Source organism: Heliangelus exortis, chromosome 7, assembly GCF_036169615.1.
Source record: "Heliangelus exortis chromosome 7, bHelExo1.hap1, whole genome shotgun sequence".
Classification (NCBI taxonomy): domain Eukaryota; kingdom Metazoa; phylum Chordata; class Aves; order Apodiformes; family Trochilidae; genus Heliangelus; species Heliangelus exortis.
In genome coordinates, this window is record NC_092428.1 from 13,071,472 (window position 1) to 13,087,561 (window position 16,090).

General features: G+C 39.7%; 1 protein-coding gene across 3 annotated transcripts in view; it reads right to left on the minus strand.

Moving 5' to 3' along the window:
- PCDH15 (protocadherin related 15) overlaps positions 1–16,090 on the minus strand; it is a 344,988-nt gene that overhangs the window by 57,675 nt on the left and 271,223 nt on the right. For all 3 annotated transcript variants that reach the window (XM_071748909.1, XM_071748908.1, XM_071748907.1), the window contains 3 exons: positions 15,232–15,341; positions 12,802–12,942; positions 3,849–3,976 (listed from right to left, as the gene is read on the minus strand). In XM_071748909.1, coding sequence (XP_071605010.1) covers positions 3,849–3,976; positions 12,802–12,942; positions 15,232–15,341 — 379 coding nt within the window. The remainder of the gene's footprint in view (positions 1–3,848; positions 3,977–12,801; positions 12,943–15,231; positions 15,342–16,090) is intronic.

Sequence of the window (16,090 nt, forward strand, 5' to 3'; positions counted from 1 at the left end):
AAGAACAATCTCATACTTAAACACTTTCTCCTTCCCTTAGGGATAATGGAATGTACTTAAGAAACCAATTTACAAGTTAGTGTCACATCTACATATTTAGTACCTATTTATTGCTGGTATCCCCTGGAAATACATGGGAAAAAAATGGAAATTTTGGGTCCTATTGTGCATGTCCTGCAACAGTGACTGTATGGGACTGCTGTGACAAATAACGCGACCCTAATCATAAAAATGTTGGTGCACTGCAAGACCCAGTAACAATGATTTCAGCCACCTCTAACATGCAGCTTTACATCTTTCATTTGTAAAAAAATTTCTGCTAGTCAATATCATGTTCAGGCACCAAAGTTGTTGCAAGTGACAGAAAGAATGAGAATATGCTGAGAGTATCAGTTTCCTGAGAATATACTGAGAGTGTCCATTTCTTTTCAAAGTTACTCACAATAAATATTAGCAGCTATTACTGAATGCAGAATTTGAAAGCAAACACATTTAAAGTTGCTATTAAGAAGGTTCTCTTAATCAGAATAAAAATTGAAAAATAATGAAATAAATTCTAATAATTTTTATTAGAAGAACTTGAATAATTTCTACAGCACAAGCTATGAGTGTACTTCATTACTGTTTTTGATAATTCCAACTTTGGAAACTACTCATTTACTTCTATTCCACTGAACTCTTCAAGAAAAGATGCCAATTTGATTACTTCTTAACACTAATTGGAATGGGTATCATATTTAACTACTATTTTTTTCCCTACAGGACAGAAAATAAGCTAACTAGCATCAATTGCTGGAAATACCTGGTGCTAAAACAATAAATCACAGCCCAATTTTCTGTGACAAGCACTTCTAAACCACTTCTAATTTTATTTTAACTAAACACACAGTTATGTTTGATGCCATCCACAAGTAACAACTCCTGTCTTACACCTTGCTCTATTTTGCCTGTCAGTAAAGCCAGGGAGAATTCTGTCTCATGTTTTGGTTGGATCTCTAAGGTCCCTTCCAACCTAAGCCATTCTTGATTCCAACAGAAATGGGTTAGAGACATACAATTGTCATTTTTTTTGTGTCATAGTTTTCTGTCCTTTGGTCACTTTTCTCAAGTCAAGTGTTTCTGAAGGGGAAAAGCAAGTTCCCTTCTTCACCCCCAAATATCCCTTACCTGACATGCATGAATACCTGTGCCTAAGAAATCAGGAATGTCTCCCTGAAATTCAAACAGGAATATAAAGACTGTTCAAAGCTTGTTCTATGATCCACTCAGAATGTAATTTTATGCTTGTGTCCTTTACTTTCACATAACACTCACTTATATAAGTAACTGTATTATTCACTATTCTTTACCTACTCCAGTATCTTTAGCACTCCTGAAGTTCATTGATTTGACATAATTTTCTGTTTCCTATTTTTGGGTATGGCAGGACTTCAGCTTAAGGTTGACAGCTAGAAGGAGTGATTGCCAAAATTTCTGGAAAAACAGGCATTAAAAAAAAAATATTAACTCTGCCTTCAAAACTCTTCCCTGTTATGGTCTGGGATTACCTTAACAGCAACACTACCACAATTTCTTTAATCTGAGCATGTAGAATTTCCTTTTAATTGAATCAAGCAGGTGTCTGGGTATATTTCACTATCTATTTCATACAGATTAGAAATCTGGTGACAGAAAATTCAGAAATACTTAAAACTTCAATACAAAAGACAGAAAAAAATTTATAAAAGGAAATTTTGCAACTGTTTTTCTGAACACTTTATTTCCAACACACAATGCTGCTTTATTACTCAGTAACATTTTTATTCGCATGCAAGTAAAACTTTAATTTAAAACATAGGCATTACAAAGACTTTGGCTTCATGTAAAAAGTCTGTTGAGCAGAGTCTTTACAGCTGATAAACTAGAAGTAAATAAAACATGGCTGCTCAACAAGCATTCCGGGCTAATCACTCTTTCCATTACCAATGCAGATCTCTATATAAGGGAGACCTTATAGTTGCCTGCCAGCATCTGAAGGGGTCTAAAATAAAGCCCGGGAGGGACTTGTTACAAGGGCATATAGTAGTAGGATGAGAAATGAGCTTAAACTGGAAGAGGGGAGATTTAGGTTAGACATTAGGAAGAAATTCTCTCCTGTAAGGGTGGTGAGACACTGTCCCAGGTTGCCCAGAGAAGCTGTGGCTGCCCTGTTCCTGGAAGTGTTCAAAGCCAGGTTGGATGGGGCTTGAAGCAACCTGGTTCTAGTGGGAGGGGCAGGGGGGCTGGGATTAGATGGTCTTTAAGGTCCCTTCCAACGAAACCACTCTGTGATTATATGAATCTCCTCTCATCGTAAGTTTTTCCTACACCTTTCCTTCCATTCAGGATTGCTACTTCATTTAACCACTCATTGATTTCCTAATAATGCTATCAGAACAGTCAGACTGACTTTGATCAGCCAGCTGAGCTTATCTGATCCAGTTCCCCAAAATTCCCTGTAGGATGAGCACAGGTCTTTCTATCAGACAGTTTCATGCTGCTGCTGAACCATCCATTGCTCTGCCAGGAACACACCTGGGGCAACATGGTATTAAGGCTCCTTTAAGGTTCTTGCAGTTGGGAGACCATCAAGCACAAGCTCAACCCTGGAAGCAGCCCAGGGCAGCAAGTCATGTGAAATTCCTGAGTACTCCCATCCTCTAAGTCTAGCCCTGCCTGCCATGGCCTCAAACACCATCTGCCTGCAGAGGAACCTGGAAAGAACTGCCACAGCTCAGATTTACACAGCACAATGTTCCCTTTCCATGATATCTTCCTAGCTGGTTACTTGGACTGGGCTATGCCTATAATAAACACTGTATGAGAAAACAAAACACAAAAAGCCCACTCTGGACTAGTGCACAAAGTAAACAAGTGTCATCTACGGAGGTTCCTATCTGATAGTCTGTGCTTAACATTTTCCCACTTTTCTGCCCTTTCTGGGCTCATGTTGGGAAGACATGCCATGAAACAAAAATCAATGGGCAATTTTTTAAGCTCTCTTCCACTAACACTGAAGTTGCAAAAAGATGCAGGAGGTCTGCTGAGGTCACAAAATAAAGGCAAAGGAAACAAGCTGACTTGGGAAGTCCTGGCAACTCAAGCTATCTCTAGATTGCATCACAAAGCATCTTAGTGACAACAAATAGTTTTTATTGCAAGCTATTATTCTGTCTGAGGTTAATTACATTCTACATATTATATTTTCTTGAATTCTCTCCTTTAAAAAAAAAACAAACCACCTCTATCTTACTCACAAATCTTATTCTAGACTTACTCACAAATTGCATCACAGTGAACAGACTTGAAACTACTTTTCTACTTGAAACAGAGAATGTTCTTTCATTTTTAAAGCATAAACATGCTGCTGCCAAAGAAGCAGTCAGAATAATTTAAGGTTAAAAACTACTGTGGAGCATTAAAAAATCCTTTAAATATTAGCACATCCAAAATGATAGCTACAAATCTTCAAGTGAAAAATGAGCACATAAATTCAAAAGACATAAACCCACCAAAACTCATCTAAGCTGAAAATCAACCTTGTGCCAGTAACTGCTGGAGTGCTGGGCCAATGCATGTCAATCATACACATACAAATGGAAACCATCACACACATATTCATACTCAGCCACTGATTTCACAAGAATTACCCATTCTGTGCACACTGCAATTGATTATAAAAAGAAATAAAACTGCAATTACTGCTAACACCTGAGGTGCCCAGGAAGTTTTAGAAGAAATGCATTTTGTAATCTCCTGTGAAGTCAAACCACTGAGTAAATATTTTCTCACTGCAAGGGAATGTTATTTAAAATAAAATTCAGTCTTACCTTAACTTTAAGCACAGAAGAAAACATTCTGGCATCTTCAGATACTCCTCCTATGTACATTTTTTTGGTGAAGACAGGTGCATGGTCATTTTCATCCTTCACTTCAATAAACACCCTGGCTGTATTACCTGAAAGGAGGAATGAAAAGTATACACAGAACATTTGGCAATAAATGTTTAACACTTGATGGAGTTCATACATTTATAGTCCAAACAGACCATGTAAAATAAGAGCATAGATGAACTCTGTAAAAATAATTACAGTAGAAATAAGAGCATATTTGGCAAAAGAAGTATGAACTTGAAGGAAGACTTTTTTTTTTTTTTTTTTTTTTTTTTACTTTTCCTTTATTCTTTTTGCATTTGCCATTTTTTCTTAATTAATTTGGAGCTGAAATCTGTACTTTTATAGAAAATTATTCCCATTAGCTGGACACTTGCAAGTCAAAAGCTGCCATGGCTTTCTTTAGAAAGCAGGCTATTTGGGGAGAATATAAAGAAAGACCTGTAGCTACTTTTTCAAATTAGCAAAAAACCACAAGAATATTGCAGTTTAGTAACAAAGACTTTGGTCACATCAAATTCTCACAAGTGTTATAAAGAGGTAATGACCAGATGTATGGTGTAGTGATGTTGCAAACAGCAGCTTGCTTTTTCCACTTCACGTGCAGTTTCCTTTATGTATTTTAATTATTACAAACTCCCATGTGGGTTTAGGTAGGTAGCACTTAATGGGTGATTCTGCCACTCTGTCTGTGAACTCACAAATGTTCATGCAATAGTTCTGGTAGAAACATCCTCTGAATAATGCTTTACATTGCAGGTCAATGCAGATTTTTCTATACCTTCTTGAGCTACAAAACATAAATATCTGACAGGTTTGTCTGTACTTTATACAGCCTCATCACCTAATTAATTTACTGTGATGTTTAAGTGCAGTTCTATATCTGTCTTCATCATAAACCTGGCCTGGCCCATTGGAACTCAAGAAGTGTTACTTCGCCCCTAGATGTTCAACACATCTTCAAACAAAATACAGCTGATAATTTGCATTCTGTTAAATAGTTCTGATCCACCCCACTGTACAATAAATATTTCTCTCCTGAAAGGAAAAAATATTTGGTAAAAATTATGGGTTTAGAGCAAAAATGACTCAACTTTGTGGCAATCTATACCAACATCTTTATGTCTCCTTCAGAACTGGACAATCCAGGAAGATGGCTGGAATTTTGATACCTGGCTCATTAAAACAACATTTTCCAGTGATAAATTGCCTCATTTCATAGTTTTCCCAACTTGTTTCAGTGCCAGGATAAGTCAAATGCTGCACAGGTGCCATCCTGATCTGAGTTAACTTCAGAACACAGGCTCATTTAGAAAGAGCTTGGTAACTGCATCTGTAGGGGAGATGGGAATTGCAACAGACTATTTCTTAGACTGCCAAAGTTACCAAAGATAATCTATCTGATGGTTCAACTGATGGGAAACAGGCAAAGACTTGTAACAGGCAAAGAGCTGTAACTGAAGTCTGAGAAAAAAAAACATTTAAAATTCGATCTAGTGCATTAGTGTGGAGAGGAAAAAAAATCAGAGGGGAAAGGAAAGAAAAAAAAGGAAGTTACATAATCAACATGAATAATCAGTTATTCACCTTCTACCCTGATTACTGCAGATATATTCAACAACTTATAGGTGCTGTTACTTCATCAGAAAATGACTTCATGACAAGCTCTCTTTTTATGGACATGAAAAAAAGCCATAATCCAACCTGAATGTGTATAATGTGGGCATAATGGTCTGTTTCTAATCACCTCTAGTTTCCTTATGCTAATTTTAAAAAAATGCTTCCTACCTTGATAACATTATTTATTACAGTGAAGAAAATTTTCTTTCAAAGAGGTATTGTGAGGTCCTATGAATTGTCGAATCTATTTCATTTAACCAGATTGTTAGTATTTCTGGTCAAAATACTAGAGTTACAGTTAGAAACCACAGCCCTGGTAAGAAAAATGGGATTCCCTAAGGCTTTTTCACTGCAGTTCCACTCTTTTGGGAAGGTGGCAATGGAACCAGGACTACAGGCTATATTTGTGAGTGACCTTGCTCTGCTGAGTTAATCAACAGATCTCTCAATGGCTGGCACCAGTTTTCTGCTGTAGGGAAGATGCTAATTACATCACACTCAGTGCTGGGAGGACTCGGCATCTGCTGGCCTGCACTACCTCTCTCTAACATAAATTAAGTTTATTTGCATAACTCTCTCTTTCTTCATCATTTCAAAGCTGGTTTGGGTGAGGTGGCTTAGCCTTGTGCAAAGTTTGCTTTGCAATTTGCTCAAAAAAACCATTTGTTTAATTTCCTTGTAGCTCTCCAAGCTGCCAAAATGCTGATTTCTTTAGCGATGGCTGAATGCTTTGAAAATGAGAAATGAAAAGTTACTGCATTAGGAACAAAGCAAACTGAATATCATGCATATAAATTAGCAACATTAATGTTAAGTTAAATGTATATCTTCATTTTATCTTACTGCCTGATTTTTATACACAGCTTATATTTCATTCTGGCAGCCAGAGGGGAATGTGGCATCTGTGAGCTCCTCACCACCGTGCACTTTTCATCTGATTCCAGCCTCCAGCTGGTGATAGTGTTTGGCCTCCAGCCTGTCAGAGGTTGCCTTCTTCTCACATCAGATAAGCCCAGAAGCACATATTTAAAAAAGCCTGATCAGAAACTGTGCCATGTGTGTGAAGTTCATGTCAGAGCTTTGGCTGCTCTGCTTGATTCCGTCAGGGATCCCCAGAGTGCAGGGCTCTGGTACCAGGAACACAGGGTGCAGTGCTACCACCCCTGCTCTGCCTGACTGACAATGCCACCCAACCCAAGCAAGCCCTTACAGCATCTGCTTACAGAGTCAGACTCCTTTTTCCTGCATATTTAAATATTTACTGCTTATTCTACATAGTGCTTGTCTATGGCTCCTAGCCCTCTTTTCTGGTACCTGAAGGGAGGCAAAGCACATATAATGTGCCCTGTTAGTTACTGGTGCTCTGGCAGGTTGGGAGGGCAGTGAAAGTTGGACACCAATATTTACACTCACCTTCCAGAGAGGGCACGTTGTAACCAGATGTGTGTAAAAACTCACCCCCATTACATTCTTTTTCATGGATTTCAGGAGCTGAAGTCAAAATTTATCCTTCTGTAGTACTTCTTGGGAGACCTCATGCAGACAAAGTGCAATTATTACTGTGACTGAGCTAGCTAAATAACTGGTTAGGTGAAAGAAGAAAAGATCTTTTCTAGACAAAGCAGCACAGGGCCTTCAAGGTGCCCAGAAAGAGCAGGGAAGAAAACTGACTGCTACAATTACCTCCCTTCAGCTTAAATGGGAGTTTTCCCCTGCACACAAAGTGTGCAATTAACACTGTATAAGCAAACAGCTTCTTCAGCTTTACTGCACATTTTTACTGCTAAGACACAGTTATTGTCTGGATTTTTCACACCAATTAGTTCAACAGCCATGAAGCTCTGGTCAGTCCCTCAGACATCACATTGCAAAGGAAGTTTCTGCATCACAGTGTCCCACAGTCTCCTGTGTCCCATTTGCCTTCTCTCTACTAGACCCCTGAGATGAGCTGCAGTGTACAAAGAACACAGACCTGCAGCTGCTTGTAGGCTATTGAGTGCCAACCATATTGCATGCACTGCTCCAGATAAATAGTTGCTCCCAAGACTAGAAATAGAGGCATTTGGATCTTTCAGCTTCTGTGATTTGCTCAAGGAGAGTGAACGCAGACTGAAAGCTACTCTAAAGGAAAATTGGGGATCCTCTGAAGTAAGAAAAATAGGAGATCATGAGCAACATAGAAAATAGCAACAAAAATTCCAGGAAGCTTGTCAGAACTGGTGTGTATTTCCAGGAGTTTTTATCAAACACGTTTGTTGAAAACCCTTCCCCAGTATCACTGCTTATAGAAGCAGTGCTAGGAACATGCCTGATTCACCTGGGCCTGCAGATCCTCACCAGCCTGCAAAAATTCAGCTGGGCCAAAACAATGCCTTTTGAACTCTGGAACTCTATCAACTATGCTTTGAGTGTTACCAGATTTCTTTTATATTATGTTTTCAGTTGTCTTCTATAATATGCCAAATCAGCCATTCATACAGCTGTTCTCTATGTGTCTGTAATTTTAGCATAGGAAACCCTACACCTAGCTTAATCTCTTTTTAAAGTTCTTTGTAATCAAACTGGGAATGAGAACTGTAATTCAGAGTTTGATAGCACTTTGCTTTACTACAACCTTAAGTATCTGTTGACTTTGTGCTTTGGCAGGTGATACAAACAGAACTGCAGCTACACTCAATCTTGTCGCAGTCAATTTGGCAGAACCAAACAGAAAGCAGCCCCAAATATATTTTAATGGCATTTTGGTCTAAATCAGCATGTGCTCATAAACCTGAAGAAGCTCATATGCCGCAGCTGATCAAGAACAGGGCAAATCAGAGCTATGACGAGATGCAAACAGCAGAGTATTTGGAACAGCACAGATAAAAAGTCTGATTTACGTTAACATAAAGCATCTTTTCCTACAAAATAATTAATTGAAAGGGAACTCATATTTTATGCAATCTCTCTGAAACCCATTGCTTTGTTGCCTAAAGATGTCTAAGTTTGTCCCAGTAGTTTTCAGGGAAAGTACCCAAGAGCTGCATGGCAACAGAGGCAAATTTACAGCTTTTCAGGCTCTGTAGCATGTTCTGTCCATCTTTCACATCTCCCAGATTCAGTGACTAGCATGTCAGCCAGCCTACAAAACACCATCAGTGCCAAAGTTGCAACATGTCTGAAAGTAAAAATGTAAGGCTACTTGAAATATCAATAATCCAGGGACACAGAGTTATTTTTCATGTTCAACTTAATAAAAGTATAGCTCCAACTTCCACCAGTTGCTGATTCCTCAAGCCAGAATTTCAACATTTTAAATTCATTACCAACAGAAAACCTAACTCTTCTCCCTCTCAAAAGAAATAAAAATGCTCTGCTATTTCATATTATAAAGTTTCAGTTAAAGTAAGTCAAATATTTAAGGAGTTCAATTCTGCTGAAAGCAAGAGTGTTATTTTGCATGATTTAGCATCACATTTTAAAAAACACAGTTAATGACCAATTTTGTTCTCATACCCCAAAGGACATCTCAATTTACTTCCCTCATTTATTTAGTCAATTATTACTGTGCTATCAGTTGGCACTACCACTGAATTACAAGCTTAGTTACACTTAATACAGTATCATCCACTTCTCCACTGCACTGATGAAAACTCAGACTCCTATTTCCATACAGTTACCTTTTATAATGCAACACAGTTAAAAACAGTTAGGAACCTAGCTTCTAAGTTTCATACAATTCAAGTGTTCTGTGGCAGAGCAGTTCATCAGTGCTGTGTTATCTGGCTCCAGAAAGGCTTATTACAGCTCCAGAGAAGCTCATCAACTCACTGTCAACAAAGTCCAGGATGGTAAACTGATTCAGAGGTATTTAATTCTGGAACTGGCAGCAACGTGTATTGATTCAGTGTCCCATAATTCTAGAGCAGCACAATCAAAGTCAACCATCTTCATAGTGGTTCACCATTTCAGTGTCACCAAAGTCTCCAGTGGTGCATTACCTCTGACTCATATCCTTCTACTCTAGTTCAACAATTCAGTGTCCTGAAACTCAGAAGTAGTGTTCAACCTGACTGAAACTCATCAAGAAAGAAAGGTTGCCAAGAAAATAGAAAGATAAACATCATAAAAAAGTAGGAATCAAGCCTAGATGTCAAGGGATCTCCATTACAAAGACATGATTCAGTTATCCTGATATTTGTGAAGTATTTTTAAAATATACAACTACCAAATTCTTTAGCTATCCATCCAGCACAGTACAAATTCAAAACTGAATATATGTTGCATACTCATGGATATACATACAGCTTGGACATATCTTCCTTTAAATTGGACCAAATTCAAACTCCAGTCATTATCAAGTATCCCAGAATAAAATAACTCAGGCATGACCTTTTGGAACTGCTGCCAGCTGGAAGAACTGCTCCAGGGCAGACTGTGAGTCAGAAGACAGTGGCCACTGAGCAAGGAGACCACAGACCTCTGCTGGAACCTGCTGAATCCCTCATCTTTTCATCCTTGTCAGAGAAAGATTTGAAAAAAGCTGCACACTGCACAGAAGCTTTATGTCCCCACTGCATATGGCATGGCCACACTTTGTAGAATATAACCTTGAAGACACCTCTCCAAGACACAAAGAGATGCAGTCAACTGCTGTTAGCTCTTGCTTCCTCTCCATCTCCTTTCTTCAGACACACCATTGATGGTGGCTGTAGCAACACACAGAATCATACATTTTTTAAATACAATTCAGCTTCTGACCAGTGAATAATTCTTATGTGTTATACCACACACATGCTCATTTCTTTCTTAAGGAAGAAGAAACAACTAAGATAACATGCTCAGTTTCAAAAAATCTGCTGTTTAAATGGGTAGTAGTACTGAAAAGTCTGATGAATGTGTTTTAACTGGATCCCATGCTCCAGAAAACAGTGTCTCAGGCTATAGTCCATCACCCCCTTTTATGGTATGCTCTCAATTAAATCTGAAAACTTTAATAACTTGAAAATCGGTAAGCAGTTTTTTATTAAGTATCAATTTTATCATCACAAGCAGGTTCTATAGCAATAGTTCTACATATATATATATATACATATATATACATATATACACATATATATAGTAATTTATATATACAGAAGAACAGACTTGCACCCTATTTAAATTACTATCCCAGAAAAATCTGATTTTGGTTTTCTAATCTATACACAATACCCTTAAGCAAATGCTCTGAGGTGAGCTTCCTAATATTCACAACTACTACTGTATCCATCAGAATAACAATTAGAAGAGTAATTATAGATAGAGGACAGCAGAATCAGACTGGACAGCTAAGGGTGGCCCTCCCTTTGCAGTCCTCCAACTATTAGCCCTGTGGATCACAACCTGCAGTGTGGGAAAGACTCCTGGAATACATTTGTCACCTTTGGCAGTGACAGGGTAGGACTTTGGGCTCTCTGCCTGCCAACATGCCAGCCACGGAGCCCATAGTGACAAGCAAAAAGCTGGCACAGGTCCCTTCTCCCTCCAGCAAGAGAGAACAAGGGATCACACTGTGTTCCAAGTCCCAGTTTTCCCAGTGTTCTGTGCCTGGACACAGGCACAATGAATTATCTCTTGAAGCAGGTGGAAAAGTGACAATCTAACATCAGTGGAGTGGCCAATGGAAAAACAAAACAGTCTGTGGCAGCAGAACCCCCCCAGCACTGTACTTCCAGTACTGCTTTAAAAGGTGCACTGGAACTGAAATTGCTCATTATATTATTGGGGGCCACACAAAAATTGTTAGAAGGTTTTTACTATGTGTACATTCAGTAAGCACCCAAATCTCACTGACATTTAGGAGCAGTGTGGTTTCCAGCATCATATGATATCTCCCCCACCCATCTCCCTTGATTGACAAGTAAGTGAATATTGATTATCTGCATAAAACTGAAGCCTGAAGCAAATATGAACTCCATTTGTAATTCATGGCATCAAAATACCAATGTGATGTCCTTTTTTAAAGGAATTTTACCCACACATCAATAAACTGTAGGCACCAAAAGCCTGGCCTCCTGGGCATTCCTCAGCTCACACCAGGGCAAACACAATGACCTGGTACAGCCGCTTCTCTTGGACAGACATTTATACATCACAGAGGCTGAAAGACATGGACCAGTTGGGACCTGATGTCTAGAGGAAACCAGAAAGATGCTCAAAGTGCTTGAGCTCTGCTATGGAGACAGCCTGAAAAAGTTGTAGCTGTTCAGCCTGGAGAAGAGGAGGCTCCAGGGAGACTTTACATCACCTTCCAGTACCTGAAGGGGCTACAGGAAAGCTGGGGAGGGACTTTTCACAAGGGCATGGAGTGAAAGGATGAGAGGGAAAACAGTTTCAAACTGCAAGAAGGGAGATAACAGAGCAGGAAAAGCAGACCCACAGAGACAAAAAACAACAACAACAACAACAAGAAAAACCCCTGAGACAACAAAATCAGTCTGTGTTTTTTCACCAGGGCTCATAGGAAATTGTATATGATGGGATAGGACACTAAGTGAACCAGCTATTTGAAAGCCAGACTTCCCAGACCTTTTCCTTAGAGGAAGGATAGTAAAAATCATCAAAAGACCTCTCTAACTCTTATTAGAAAAAGAACCCAATTAAATGGAAAATTAAAACTGTTGCAGAGCCAAAGCAAACCGATTTGTAAAAAACTCCTTCCTGTCCAGAGATGCTTAAAAGGACCTTCTTATCTTCTGCACGGCAGGTCTTTTGCCTTTTTTGCTCTCAGTCAGGGTTGCAATAAAGTCCATGCAACCATCAGGGGTGCTAGAGGACTCTTTCTTCCTGTAGTCCTTGCCATGTGTTTGTTCCCCACTCCTCTCAGCAGTGTTCTACCATTTGCTGAGATGTCACCAGCCCAGCAGGGAGGAAGCCTGTATTCAGGTTGTACAACATGTTTACAAGTAACTGACATTCCATGACAAGAACTGAAAATGTTAGAATGGTGCCATCAACTCTCTGTTTCTATATAAACATGCCTTTTGCCTGTATCAGTGAGACCTACAACTGTGTAACATGTAACATTGACAGGATTTGTCTTGGCTCAAGACCCATCAGCTCCCCTGGATGGAATGCAAACACCATGACCCACAAATGCACCCTCTGCTGCACAGACACCATCATCATTATTGTACATCTGATGACAAACCAAGGTCATAGCCCAAGGGCAGTTATCAGCATCCTCAAAAATTAACAATATGTATTAATATTAAAAAATAAGTTTCAAAACAAGTATTTTTAAACTTACTTTTGGAAGGGACACGCAGATTGGATTGTACCACATGTAAGGAGTCTGCTTGAACCCGAAGCTCGTAACTTTTCACACTTTCATAATCCAGAGACTTTTTTACTGAGATCACACCTGTTCTGTTATTAATAGCAAACACATCTGAAATCCAGCAAAAACAGAAGTAACTTTCTAAGATGCATAAACACTATTTTTAATGTCTAAGTGCTTCTAATTTGATAAGGACACTATTCTCTGAAACTGGCATCAGACAGTCCTTCCCATCCCTCCCTCAGGCTTTTAAATGCCCCCTCTTATGAAGATGTCTTTAAAGCAGCACAGCAGCTGAATCTGACCTGGTGCTGGAACAACCAACTTGTTGGCAATAACAAATGCACTGCCAAGAGCAGACAAGACAAACTGTCACAAAAAGGAGGATGGGACAGGGAATTCTTCCTTTCAAATAACTTACTGTAATTCTGCTTAGCTCTTTCAGGGTGGATCACGAAGAATACCCAAGAAGGATGCAAATACAGCAATCAGGTTTTGCTTAATTATCAGGCTCTAAACTAATACTGGTGGCTACAGCATGGCCAAGTCTATAATGCCTTAAAACAGACTTCTGTGCAAGAAACGCAATTCCATCAAAGCTATTTATATTCTTATTTCAGTATGCCATGGGGAGGGGAACATTACCACCAAAGATAAGAAAAAGTCTGAGATACTTAATGCCTTCCTTGCCTCCATCTCTATTAGTCAGACCAGCTACCCCCAGGGTATTCAGCTCCCTGAGCTGCAAGATAAGGATGGAGAGTAGAATAACCCCAATTCAGGAGGAAGCAGTTCATGACCTACTACAGCATCTGTACCCTCCCAAGGTTATGGGGCTGGATGAGATCCACCCAAAAGTATTGAAGGAACTAGTAGAAGACCTTGCCAAGATTCTCTCCATTTATCAACATTCTAGGTTAATAGGGGAGGTCCAAGATGACTGGAGGCTTGTCAGCTTGGTGCCCATTTACAAGAAGGGCTGCAAGAAGGATCTGGGAAACTATAGGCCTGTCAGTCTGACCTTGGTACCTGGAAAAATTATTGCAAATGCCTGACATGGCAAGTGCAGGACAGCCAGAGGATCAGGACCTAGCATGGATTAAGGAAAAGAATGTCCTTCTTGACCAGACTGATCTCCTTCTATGACCAGGTGACCTTCTAGTGGATAATGGAAAGGCTGTGGAAGCTGTCTGCCTGGAATTTAGTAAAGCCTTTGACACTGCCTCCTACAGCATCCTCCTGGAGAAACTGGTGGCTCATGGCATAGGCAGGTGTACCCTTCACTGCTTTACAAACTGGCTGCATGGCCATGCCCAAAGAGTTGTAGTCAATGGAGTAAAATCCAGTTGGTTACTGGTCACCAGTTGTGTTCCCCAGGGCTCAGTTTTAGAGATGGTCTTGTTCAATATCTTTATCAATGATCTAGATGAAGGAATTGAGTGGGTCCTCAGCAAGTTTGCAGACAACCCCAATTCAGTGAGCGTGTTGATCTGTCTGAGCGTAGAAAGGCTCTGCAGAAGCATCTGGACAGGTTGAACTGATGGGATGAGGCCATCTGGACGAGTTTTAACGAGGCCAAGTGCCAGATCCTGCAGGCAATGTTACAGGCTTGGGGAAGAGGAGCTGGAAAGCTGACTGGTGAAAAAGGACCTGGGGATGCTGGTTGACACCTGTCTGAATATGAGCCAGCAGTGTGCCCAGGTGGCCAAGAAGGTCAGCAGCATCCTGGCTTGTATCAAGAACAGTGTGGCCAACAGGAGAAGGGAAGTGATCATGCCCTTGTACTCAGCACTGGTGAGGCAGCACCTCGAGTACTGTGTTCAGTTCTGTGCTTCTCACTACAAGAAAGACATTGAGGTGCTGTAGTGCCCCTCAGAGAGGGGCAACCAAGAGGGGCAACTGGAGAACTATGAGGAGAGTCTGAGGGAATAGGGATTGTTTATTTTGGAGGAGGCTGAGAGACCTTATTGCTCTCCATAGCTACCTGAGTGGAGGTAGTGGGAAGGTGGGTGTTAACCTCTTCTCTCAAGTAAATGATGATAGGACTAGAGGAAATGGCCTGAAGTTGCCGCAGGGGAGGTTTAGGCCAGAGCTGAGTAAGAATTTCTTTATCAAGAGCGTAGTCAAGTGATGGAATAGGCTGTCCAGGGAGGTGGAGGATTAAGCATTCCTGGAGGTATTAAAAATCCATCCTGAAGTGCCTTATCCACACAAGGTCCAGTGGGCATAGTGATTTTTAAATTTTTTTGTTTTAAAGTGGGGCAGTGAATGCAGTGATCTTAGAGGTCTTTTCCAGCCGTGGCAGTGCTGTGATACTCTGATTTCTAATCACTATTTCTTGAAGACTTCTGACACACACACTAGACTTAGCATAACTAAGACTGAAATATAAGTTCTTACCCTCTTCATTTCCAGAAACAATTGAATATACAATTGTCTGGTTCAAGGCAGCTGCTGTAACAACGGCGACCACGGCTCCTTTTGGGGCATTTTCACTCACTGGAGGGGGTCTGCAGAATTGAACAAAAGTATTTGTGTTATCTCCTAATTGCCTGAACAGCAGCTTACTGAAACCTTTTCCTCAGGTTAGCAGTTTGAGACATCTATTAGGCCATGAAAGCAAGTGGATTTGTTATTACCAAAAGACATTAAAAGAGAAAGGTTTAATCTTCACCTCTGAAAAAGCAAAAAACAATTGAGAAGTCTAGCTGACAAGAGGTGACAATAAAAAGATAAAATGGTTCTTTAAGATTAGAAACGGAAATGTGAGTGAACAACGAGTAGAAAATAAGAGAAACACAACATCACAGACTGATAAATGAGCAAGTAAAATTGAGAACATATAGGAACTTTTGTAATACTCACCTCTACCAAAAAAACATCAGTAATTTATCAAAAATGTACACAGGAAAATTCATTCATGAATAAAACTCTAGCACTTACACAGCAACCACCTAAAAGCCACCTCTATAGGAATTTCTACTCTTCAGAAAGATAAAAAAATTTTCCTTCCAATCCACTTTGGAAAAAGCCAAGATGCTTTTCAGGAACTAATCTGAGTGTACATACAAAACTTCAAAGTGTTCAGTAACTTGTTTCTGATTGACTAAGCACTGGTTCATGTTAAGAAAGAGAAAGGAAAAAGTTTACACTACTAGCACTTTGATATCTGATGTTCTTCACACCTTACAAACTGAGCATTTTATATTCAGCACAGTTTTCTCATGTATATATAAATAATGAGTTTCCCCCTGAAATG